The sequence below is a fragment of the Bombina bombina genome, chromosome 1 (genome assembly GCF_027579735.1).
Source record: "Bombina bombina isolate aBomBom1 chromosome 1, aBomBom1.pri, whole genome shotgun sequence".
NCBI classification, from domain to species: domain Eukaryota; kingdom Metazoa; phylum Chordata; class Amphibia; order Anura; family Bombinatoridae; genus Bombina; species Bombina bombina.
In genome coordinates this window covers 1,429,872,408-1,429,884,483 of record NC_069499.1, presented here as the reverse complement: position 1 = coordinate 1,429,884,483, position 12,076 = coordinate 1,429,872,408, and the positions used below count along the sequence as shown (strand labels likewise).

The 12,076-nt window shown below is 35.1% G+C and overlaps 1 protein-coding gene across 1 annotated transcript; it reads left to right on the top strand.

The window, feature by feature from the left end:
- Nucleotides 1-636: 636 nt before the first annotated feature.
- On the top strand, nt 637-6,268 carry MCL1 (MCL1 apoptosis regulator, BCL2 family member). Its single transcript, XM_053705473.1, has 3 exons — nt 637-1,300; nt 2,983-3,230; nt 4,956-6,268. The coding sequence occupies exons 1-3, from the start codon at nt 709-711 to the stop codon at nt 5,070-5,072; spliced, it is 957 nt and encodes a 318-aa protein (XP_053561448.1). The 5' UTR covers nt 637-708; the 3' UTR covers nt 5,073-6,268.
- Nucleotides 6,269-12,076: the final 5,808 nt, after the last annotated feature.

Sequence of the window (12,076 nt, the reverse complement as noted above, 5' to 3'; positions counted from 1 at the left end):
CACATGAAGCTTCTATGTGCAGCAACCAATCAGCAGCTACTGAGCCTATCTAGATATGCTTTTTCAGCAAATAATATTAAGAGAATAAAAAAAAATAGATAATAGAAGTAAATTAGAAAGTTGTTTAAAATGGAATGCTCTTTCTAAATCATGAAAGAAACAATTTGGGTTTAATGTCCCTTTAATTTGATGACACAATCAACGTACTTCTTGTCTGGCCAGTAGATCTGGGGTATGTCCCTCTTGGCCAATGAACATAAATACGACAGTATAAGATCTTTATGTATTAACTTAATTAAAAAAAATAATTAAAAAATGTTAATATTTCATTGCTGTGGTTCAACTTCCATATCCGATGTGTGATTTCCTGTTCACATTAACGCGAAGTATGAAAGTATACACTCAACAATTATGTACCTCTATATGTTATTTTAAAACTCCAATTATTATAGTTATACCTTCCTGACTACATTTCGTAACCTGATAAAAAGTTAATCTGTTCAATTTATAGAAGTTAATCTGTTAAAGAACAGGAAGGAAATAGCAATACAATTAGAAGTCCTCCACCATAGGAAGGGGCGGGAAGTTCGGGAACATCACGCCCAAGTTACGACGTCATATTATTTACTCTCTCAGTATTCTTTCTCTGTGTTCATTCCAGTCTCAAGGTTTCAGGAGTTAGTGTTATTTTCTGTAATTGTAATCAAGATGATGAATCATTCAATTATGTATTTGAATCGCAAAACAGGGATGTTGCCTTTGCAATTATGCTGTGGTAATGGAGGATTAACGAAAGATGGAGTCGTTGGTTCAACGACAGAAGCAGCAACAATGGCGCCTGTCGTTGCAGGGTCGACCGCGCGCCACGAGCTCGCGCCCCTCCAACTGTCGCAACGAACGCAGCTGGAACCGATTAAATCCAATTCCTTGTTGGCCTTAAATCAGTTTGATGAATGGGAAAAACGAAGCGAGGACTCTGTCATGGCGAGAATGGGATACAATGCTTGTGGCTCCCTGCCCTGTTCTCAGGAGGAAATCATAGACGAGCTTGGGGAGGAAGAAGACTCACGATCAGTTTCTAGGGGCTCCACGTCCCCGTTACCCAGCCCGACTTACCACAAGGACGCTTTACATCAGGAGACATTACAACTATTTTTTGCCTTTTTCATGGAATACGCCTGCGGGGAGAAAGCTGCGCTTAAAAGACCTGGGCCGATAGACGCCTACAACCGTAAAGCCCTGGACACGTTGCTGAGAGTGGGAGGCAGTGTGATTGAGAAGCACAAACTCGCCTTTCAAGGTGATGGGATCAGAATTTAATACTAATGTTGGCTCATAGTAAACCGCAGCTCAATAAAGTGAACTATTTGACAATGGGTCTTGGCCAAATAGCATTATTCACAATGTTGCTCTGTAGTATGGGGATATATATATATATATATATATATATATATATATATATATATATATATATATATATATATATATATATATATTGCAGCTGCCTATTCACTAGCAATGCTTTGCGTGCTGAGCTGCCCCCTCCCGATTCGTGTACGTGTCTGTGTGCAGACTGTTTTCAAGGCGTATCTTGTGCTGTGGGTTTAGACTATTCATTCTTTTGTCACGGTGTTTAATAACCATTCAGTGCGTGTTGAAGGTTGTATAATATTTTCTACATATACTTGTTATACTGGGTTTAGCAAATGCCTGTAGTTCCATTGCTACTGCTCCTACATTTCGATCGTTTACATCTACCGAAAGAATTGAGCTGGCTCTTCAATTTTCATAGGGGCACCTAAGTTTTTTTTTATACAGGTTTGCCAAGCACCTTTGTGTGTATGATCTATAGTAATACGTTTTATATTTGTGTGTACAATATATACATACACACAAGTAAATCTGTCTCCTTTTTTTGTCTGTCTTTGTGAATTACTCCCTTATCAGCTCTGGTTGGTAAAGGGCACACTGGCAGAGCTGGAGTAATTCACAGACGTTAACATTAGAGGGCAGTGAAAAGACAAGGGATGCCATTGGCACTTTTAAAAGGAGCAACGCTGGCATTTGCTTGAACATTAATATTTAAAGGCACATTTAACACCTTTCTACTGTGCTCTAGTTTAAAAAAAAATCCTGCAATTTGTGTGCCCTTACTACCCATTTCCCAGCTTTGCACAACCAACGTTGATATATTAATATACTTTGTAACATTTAAACCTCTAAAGTTCTGCCTATTTCTAAGCCACTACAGCCAGCCTCTTATAACATGCTTTTTACATTTGTTTTTCACAACAAGAGACTGCTAGTTCATGTGGCTCATATAATGTACTCATGCCAGGGGAGTTATTTAAGAGTCAGCACTTATTGGCTGAAATGCAAGTCAATAGTCATGTGATCAGGGGGCTGTCAGAAGATGCTTAGATACAAGGTAATCAGAGGTAAAAGTGTATTAATATAACTATTGGTTATGCAGTCCCTTTAATAACGGGGTGTTTAGTGGTTCGAGAATATTTTTACATGTATTGGAGAGAATATTAGTGTGAAATGTAACACCTTTAAATGGACACTAAACACAAACAAATATGTAAACCACTTTCCAATTTACTTCTATGATCAATTTTGCTTCATTCTCTCTGAATCCTTTCTTGAAGAAGCAGCAATGCACTACTGGTGGGGACTAGCTGATCACATTGGTTAGCTAATCACAAGGCATATGTGCAGCCAACATTAAGTAGCTACCTCAGCTTCTGAGCTTATCTAGACGTTTCAACAAAGGATATAAAGAGAACTAAGAAAATTAGGCAAAATAATTACATTAGAAATTTAAATTTGTGTGCTGTCTGAATCATGAAATAAACATTTTGGGTTTAGTGTCCCTTTACTGTGCAACTGTATTCCTATATTTTTATAAAAGCTGCACAAATGTGGAAATGTTTCTTAGGACATATCTAAACTATAAGCTTATCTTTTATTTAAATCCAGGTATGCTTCATAAAATGCCTATAAGAAGTTCAGAGGACCTGCACATACTTTCTGACCTTCCTTCAATGGTCTTCAGTGATGGTATTACAAACTGGGGCCGGATTGTTACTTTAATTAGTTTTGGTGCATTTGTTGCAAAGCATCTGAAGGACACGAACCATGAAGACTACATTTCAAAGCTTGCAGAACAGTTTACAGACTATCTGATGATTAGCAAAAGGGATTGGATAGTTCAGCAAAATGGATGGGTAAGTTGTGTGTTTTTTGTTCTGATATGTTTGTAGATAGGAGAAAAATGCAGAAACTGTCACTCTGTCTCCTAGAATTCTCTTGTTTAATAATTGGTTTACATGAACTTCATACTAATGCTTCGTGAGCATTCACAGGGATGATTTAGCAAACTGTAAGCATTATTAGGAAGCCCCAAGGCAGAACATACAGTGATCTGAGATGTCTGCAGAAAATGCAGCATGTCTGCAGAAAGAACAGGAACTGTTAGCACTTTAACTTCTTAGCGATGTTCCATATTAGGCTGTTCTATGGCTGCATTGTATGAGTTTTCCTTAACACAGTGCATCCAGAGCAGAGTGCTGTTTGAAGAGAACAGTCAAATATGCAGTAGTGCTGCAAAGCAGCAGTGCATTGATTGTTGTCTGGCTCTCAGATTTTTGCAAGCTTGTTCCCTAGCCTTTCACAGTCTGCAAAGTTGTTTTTCTCTGACTGTAAGATGTCCTTTATGAGCAATGCACTTTTTTTTATTACTACATTTCTATGTTGGACTAAGAAAAAAGGTAACAAATTGATTCAAGAGACATTTTACAATTACTTTGTCTGCAGCTAATTTGCAATGCAATTTTCAACTACTGCACTAACTCGATTATAAAACTTTAAATATTGCTTTATTCTCCAGTTAACCAACACATTACAATTGATCTGGTGATTTAGTGTAACTGACAAATTTACAATTTTATTTAAAAATGACATGCAGAAAAATTTGCACTAAAAAAAAATCTAATTGCAGAAAGTGGAAAGAAAATTCTGCCTCAAGGTTAGGAAGTACTTAGCAGCCAATGAGAATTAGTAGCAAGTGTCTGTTGACCAATGAGCAAACTTGTACTTAAAGAGGGACAGTCTACACCAGAATTTTTATTGTTTGAAAATATAGATAATCCCTTTATTAACCATTCCCTAGTTTTGCATTACCAAGACAGCTATATTACACTTTTTACCTCTTATCTTGTATCTAAGCCTCTGTAAACTGCCCCCTTTTTTCAGTTCTTTTGACACATCCATTTTAGCCAATCAGAGCTTGCTCACTGGAACTCCACATGCATGAGCACAGTGTTATCTATATGATAAACGTGAACCGACACCCTCTAGTGGTGAAAAACTGTCAAAATGCCCTGAGAGCAGAGGCAGCCTTCAAGGGCTTAGAAATTAGCATATGAACCTCCTGGGTTTAGCTTTCAACTAAGAATACCAAGAGAACAAAGCAAAATTGGTGATAAAAGTAAATTGGAAAATTGTTTAACATTACATTCTCTAACTGAATCATGAAAGTTTATTTTGGACTAGACTGTCCTTTAAAGGGACAGTCTACACACTGTTTAAAAAGATAGATAATGCTGTTACTACCCAGCCATTCCCCAGCTTTGCAAAACCAACATTGTTAGATTAATATACTTTATAACATTTAAACCTCTACATTTCTGCCTTCTTCAAAGGCTCTATTGACAGCCTCTTAATCACATGCTTTTGTATTTGCTTTTCACAACAGGAGGATGAACCTAAACTTAAGTTTTTATTTTTTTCCCTCAATGTCTGTATGTATTTTATTTTAAGCAAAATGTGAATAAAAGTAGTACTTTAGAAACTAATTTATGGAGTCTGAAATAACAAACCATTGTATAAACTTTTGATTATGTATTTAGCTTATGGTCCATAAGTTAATATTTCCCTTTTTTGATTTTCAGGCAGGATTTGTGGATTTCTTTCACATAGAAGATTATGAGGGTGGACTCAGAACTCTTTTGATGGCATTTGCAGGTTTTGCTGGAATCAGTGCAAGTCTTGCATATATGATCAGATGAACTGTCCTTTTCCTTTAAAGTCAAAACTATTTGTCGCATGAATAGTTTTCCACAAATACAAGCAATTAGTGTGACTATACAATCTATAAAGGATTGTATGTTAGCCTTGTGCTAGCTGGTAAACACCGAAAACTGTTTGCTTCCAGTGTCTTTCGATAGACAGAGTCTGTGATTGGGCTAGCCAGTCACACGGCGAGGAGGTGGTTATTAGAGGTACAATTTTTTTAAAGGGACATATTCAAAAACTTTTAAAGCTTCTGCACCCTTTTTTTCAGTGAGATATTTTTTTTTTTTTTTTCTCTAAAAGGTTTTCCATAGCTACACACAATTCAGAAAATAGCACTTAACAGACTTCTGCAATCAAACTACTGTTCTATTGATGTGTGACGTTATGTAAAGCTTCAGACATTTGAACATGCATTGTATCAAAAAACATTTTGTAAAAGTAGTAATCTGTTATACTTCAAAGTTTTTAGATATGTCCCTTTAATAAAATTGATTTTGATAACGTGCAATCCCTTGTATAAAATATATATTTGTAATTTAAAAATCAGTTTATTTTAGATAATGTGCCACCAAATTCGAAAACACACTTTGTAACTAAATTGTATAGAAATATTACTTGAAAACTTTTTTTTTTTTTTAATTTTTATGAGCTCATTGTTAAAGTTAATCTATCAAAGCTAAGTCATCTAATTGGGGGCATTAAGGATCTGGGTTATATTAACCCTTTAGAGCTGCTAAGCCTGTGGTTTTCTATTTATGCCTAATTAATCACATACTGCGTACATGCTAAAGGGGACTACCGTCATAAAATAAATATCTGACAGACCTTTCCAGTCCATAAGCCAACATAACGAGCCTGGTTATACGCCTCTAAAGTATGATGAATGTCTCATTAATTTTCAACTTTCTTAGCTTTGCGTCTTTCATTTGGAGAACCTCTGTTTTAAGAGGTTATTGTTGGCTGTATGAATGCTCCATGATGTTTTTTTCAGGTCCAGTCCCTAAGTACCCATAACAGACTGAACACAAGAGGTAAACACCAGGACTGAGCCACTTATCAAGCAGGGAAGAATCTGGTCTGTTAATGGTGTTTAAAGGCTTGAGTTAAACTCTACCCTGTAGAATTGGTATGAACGCTGTTGTTTTAACCAATGTTATATTCAATTTTCAATAAAAAAAATTATATTTTGTGTTTTTGTATTTATTTATATCTAAAAAAAAATTTAACACTGCATTATTCTGGGAACTTCGAAATTTAATATTGCTTTTGGCATTTAGGTTTTTTTTTTTTTTTTTGTTTTTTTTTTTTTTTTAGATCAGCAGAAACATTTTATATATGTGCTATGTTTTTTACATTATATTAAATCTTGGAAAAGGATCAAAAGGTTGATCTCATAAACATTTGATAAATTTAGGAAATATGCTTGCATAAAATCTTTAGACAATCGAGCAGCATTATTTTAAATTACATTTACAGAAGGCATTCAAAGTCCTAAAATTATGTAGAAAGCTGGGCAATTTCTGCCGCTGACAGAAACGCGCTAATCTATTTTCTGTCAGTCTATCTCAATCAACAAAATATGGTGGCAGTTCTGCTCTATTGTCCAGTTCCCTATTTTGGTGAAATTTACTGTAGAGGGTTTTTTTGGACTTTCTCACTACATCAGGGTTATAGCTGTAGAGTTGGTGGCTCAACAGTTCTGATTCAGTTCCTAAATCTTCAGAATATTTTGGGAAGGTATTTGTTGCAAGCTGTGACTCCTATATGCTATTTTACCACTAAACAGTAGAATAGCATAATCAGTGAATGCACAACAAAGTCAATTCAAAAGCACTTCGTTTGAATTTCAAATGAGTAGTAGATCTTTGTGACAAATGTTAGTTACATTTTTCCCTCCCACCATCAGCCAATCACAAGATGCGTTCTGTGAAGCTGGTGCATTAGAATGCATATAAAAATATTGTGCGCATTTTAGTAAATGGAAGGCAATTGGAAAGTTGTTTCAAATTGTGTGTTCTATCTGCATAATGAAAGTTTAGTTTTGACTTGAGTATCCCTTTTTAATGACCTGGATTCTCACATTGGAGATTATTTCTTTCATATAGGTGGCGAGAGTTCACAAGCTGTAACGTATGGGATATACATTCCTACCAGTAGGAGGCACATTTCCTCAAAGCCTATAAATACCCCACCCATACCTCAGTTTAAACTTTGCAGCCGTTGGAGGTGGTTATTAAAGGCTTGATTTCTTCTGTGCTTCAGAGCATTTTGAAGCTTGTTTCTCCTCTGTACAGCGCTTGTGAAGGTTTTTCGCCTCACTTGAAATATTTCATGGGCTACTAAATATTTCAGAAATCCTTTTTTTTTTTTTTTTTGTTCTCTTTTCTGGTTCCAAGAAAGGTCAGAAAGCTTCTTTAGCCTCTGGGTTAGAACTTCTGATTCACAAAGCTTATTTGGAGGCGGGCTAGTCTCAACCTCAGAATTGCAGCTAATTTTATTAGATCAATTGCCACATCTTGGACTTTCAAGAATGAATCTTCAGTTGATCAAATTTGTAAGGCAGCCACTTGGTTGTCTTTGCATACTTTTATAAAGTTTTACCAATTTTATGTTTTTGCCTTCTTCAGGCAGTTGTCACAATTTGATACTGGTGTGTGTGTGTATATATATATATATATATATATATATATATATATATATATATATATATGTATGATCTCAGCGAATAAAGCAGTTTTTAATTCCTCTCTTTATTTTTTTCTAATCGACATGTTTGATATTCCATATGTAACAACGTATAAACTCTCCCCACCTATATGAAAGAAATCCTAATTTATGTAAGAACTTACTTGATAAATTTCTTTCATGGTGACGAGAGTCCATTAGGCCCCACCCTACTGTGTTTTTTTTTTTCTTTTCCTATTACTCATTTTTGTCTTTACTTCTTAAACCCCTCACCACTTGGCTATACATAACACTGAAGTATGAGTGAGATGGGAGGGGTATTTATAGGCTTTGAGGTTTGGAAAACTTTGCCTCCTCCTGGTGTGAATGTATATCCCATACGTAACAGCTCACCACCATGAAATAAATTGATTTACCAGGTAAGTTCTTGCATACACTATGTTTTTAGCTAGTACCTCAGCATATGTGTATTACCTTGATACCGCTATTCTTTTGCTCTCCACGATTATGTAAAACCCAATATATTTAATGATTCAAATAGTGTAAAGAATAATAAAAAAAAAACTTTCCAATTTACTTGGTTCTCTTTTTATCCTTTGTCAAAAAGCACAATGGAAGGTGCAGGAGTGTGTACTTGTAGCACTATATAGCAGCAGTTTTATGGTTGTTATGACAGTAACACTGTTCTTGTAAATATATGTTACAGAAATGTGTGTAGGTTATTGCAGTCCTATATCATTAAAAACCCAGTGAGTCCTGTGAAAGGACCTTATTAGTTATGTTTCTTACATCTGTGGAAACTGTATAGAACATTTTGCAAATAGAAGAGAACCCTTACATCATGCAGCAAAGGCTATTAACTCACCTCTTTGAGAGAACTTTTGCACACTATCTCAAACACTACACGTGCACTTTGCAAAACGGATTGCTTTACAACCTTACGGTATTCTGAGCTTCAGATAATTAGACCCTTAAAGGGACATAAACCCCCAAAATGTTCTTCCATTATTCAGATGGGGAATACAATTTTATAAAAGTTTCCAATTTTCTTCTATTAAATTTATTTATTTCTTGTGTTCTTTGTTAAAGGGGCACTGAACCCAATTTTTTTCTTTCGTGATTCAGAGCATGACATTTTAAGCAACTTTCTAATTTACTCCTATTATCAAATTTTCTTCATTCTCTTGATATCTTTATTTGAAATGCAAGAATGTAAGTTTAGATGCCGGTGAACAACCTGGGTTGTTCTTGCTGATTGGTGGATAAATTGATCCACCAATGAAAGAAAATTTCTGTCCAGAGTTCTAAACAAAAAAAATGCTTAGATGCATTCTTTTTCAAATAAAGATAGCATGAGATCGAAGAAAAATTGATAATAGGAGTAAATTAGAAGGTTGCTTAAAATTGCATTCTCTATCTGAATCACAAGAAAAAATGGGGGTTCAGTGTCCCTTTAAAGAGATATTTAGATAGGTAGCATGCATGAGGCACTACATGACAGGAAATAGTGCTGCAATGTATTGCTCCAGACACGTGCACTTCTGGACTTCCAATAAAGGATACCAAAAGAATATAGAAAACTTGATAATAGAAGTAAAGTTGTTTAAAATTGTATGCTATATCTGAATCATGAAAGAAAAGTTTTGGGTTTCATGTCCCTTTTTATAGGACCAGTAAATACAGTAGATTTGCATGATAAACAGAATGCAACACTTAGTCTGAGTTTTAAATGAGTAGTAGATTTATTTTTTCTGACAATTTTCAAGTTGTCAATTTTCACTCATGTATCATGTGACAGCCATCAGCCAATCACAAATGCACATATGTATATTCTGTGAATTCTTGCAAATGCTCAGTAGGAGCTGGTGACTCAAAAATATAAAAATACTTTGCACATTTTGTCAATGGAAGTAAATTGGAAAGTGGTTTAAAATTGTATTTTCTATCTGAATCATTAAAGTTTAGTTTTGACTTGAGTGTCCCTTCCAGATTTGGTTGTCAGTAAGGATTACATGCCCTACTGCATTAGAACACGTTTGCATTACATAGTCCTTGAAAATGGCTACCTTCAATTTCAATGGCTAATGATAGTGAATGCCGTTCCAAATACCAATTGCATGAAATGTAAAATGTATTATAAGCATTTTTTTGTGATATCTATCTTTGCAAGAAATGAATTAGTTCCTCCATATTTAGCTCTTTGGTCTTTCTTCTGTACGAATGTCCAGAATGCATCCTTCCTCAGGAGTACCATCAATAAAAGTACTTGCCAATTTGAAATTTGAGTAATTTCTAAGATCGTAATATATTAATCACTAAATAAATGCTGATCCCTGTACTCAACAAGACTTCATGTTTCATGCCCTTAAAGGGAGATAAAGCAAGTTGGGATAGAGATATAATAAAATTGTACTTTAATTACTACCTACAAATTTATACTGCATTGCCTCGCCATTAACCCTTTTAAGTTTCCGAATTGTAAAGCTCCCCCCACACATTTCCTTCTATGGCTCTATATCTCTTGTTGCTTTGGTAGAATGCGAAAGTGCACAGTGATTATCTGCTGGAGCTTGCCTAGAATCTGTGAACTTAGTTGAAATACAATGCCTGAGTTTAAAAACTGATAAGGGGGGCTGGAGCAGACTGCTCCAGACAGCATGACTTTGTAAGTATTTTTGCTTATTATTGAAAATTATTATAAAATACTTGCCAGCAATTTTTAAACATTTTTTTTCATGCAAACTATTTTTTACTTAAATAGCCCTTTTAGGATATGCACAGATCTCAACATGTTTTATGGCACTTTAAAACTAGATTCCCCTTAAGGACCAGCGATCGTACTCTGTACGTCGCTGGTCTTTCTATGGGGATTGTGTAAGTAATAGCGTGCAAGACCACACTATTAGTAACAAGAAAACCCTTAACGACCGTTGATGTACATCATATGTATCGTTCATTAAGGGTTAATGGATTTCAAGTGCCTTGTTATACCAACTAAAGAGAATACAATGAATGGGAGGTTATACCAACTCAAGTGCATACAGTGAATAGGAAATTATACCAACTGAAGAGAATACAATTAATGGAAAATTGTTCCCTTTGGATTATTTTTGAATATGAACTAGCTGGTTTTGCTTTTTCAAACCACAACCCATTTAAATGAGCGGAGCTTGCAGGGAGATCAGTTCTCTTTACGTTATCACACACACACATATATATATATATATATATATATATATCTGTATGTTCACACAGTGCTTCCTTATGTTATCTCTGTATAGTTAGAAAATTGAAAATTAAAGGGACAGTCTATTCCAAAATTTGTATTATTTAAAAAGATAGATAATCCCTTTATTTCCCATTCCACAGTTTTGCACAGCTAACATACTTTTAACCTCTGTGATTACCTTGTATCTAAGCCTCTTTTGAATGTCCCCAGATCACATGGGTATTTATTTGATATCCATTGACTTGCATTTTGGCCAATTAGTGCAGTGTCGGCCACAACTCCACGGGAGAGAGCACAATGTTATCTTTATGGCCCACATGGATTAGCAGTCTCTTGTGAAAAGCTAATAAAAAAAAGCATGTGATAAAATGCTGTTTGTAGTGGCTAAGAAACAGGCAGACATTAAGAGGTTTAAATGTTATAAAGTATATTAATATAACAATGTTGGTTGGGCAAAGCTGGGGAATGGGTAGTAAAAGTGTTATATTTAAACAAAAACTATTTTGTTGTTGGCTGTCCCTTTAACATCGGAGTACCTATTTCTGTGACCCCCCAGTGTAAGTGTAATTTCTTCTGTTTAGGTTTACACCGCTTTTACGTTCAGTATAGGTTGGGAAACAAGTCAAAATCAGCTATTTCAAATGATAAATCTAAAGTAGTTATTTGTAATCAATTAAATATACAGGTAGCCCTCAGTTTACGCCGGGGTTAGGTTCCAGAAGAAATGGTTGTAAATCGAAACTGTTGTAAATTGAAACCCAGTTTATAATGTAAGTCAATGGGAAGTGAGGGAGATAGGTTCCAGGCCCCTCTCAAAATTGTCATAAGTAACCGCTAATACATTATTTTAAAAGCTTTGAAATGAAGACTTTAAATGCTAGACAGCATTATAAACCTAATAAAATAATCACACAACACAGAATATATAATTAAACTGTTAAATGAACAAAAACATTTGCTAAACAGCATTATAAACCTAATAAAATAATCACACAACACAGACTTCACTTGCATTTCTCTGCAAACAGTTCTTTTTATGCATTCCAATCTGGACTGAGTTATAGACAGGAAGATCTTGTTCCT

Excerpts from the sequence above, each read along its gene's own strand:
- MCL1 (XM_053705473.1), top strand. The coding sequence starts at position 709 with ATGATGAATCATTCAATTATGTATTTGAATCGCAAAACAGGGATGTTG. Across the intron at positions 1,301-2,982 it reads GCACAAACTCGCCTTTCAAG|GTATGCTTCATAAAATGCCT; the intron begins GTGATGGGATCA and ends ATTTAAATCCAG. Across the intron at positions 3,231-4,955 it reads TAGTTCAGCAAAATGGATGG|GCAGGATTTGTGGATTTCTT; the intron begins GTAAGTTGTGTG and ends TTTGATTTTCAG.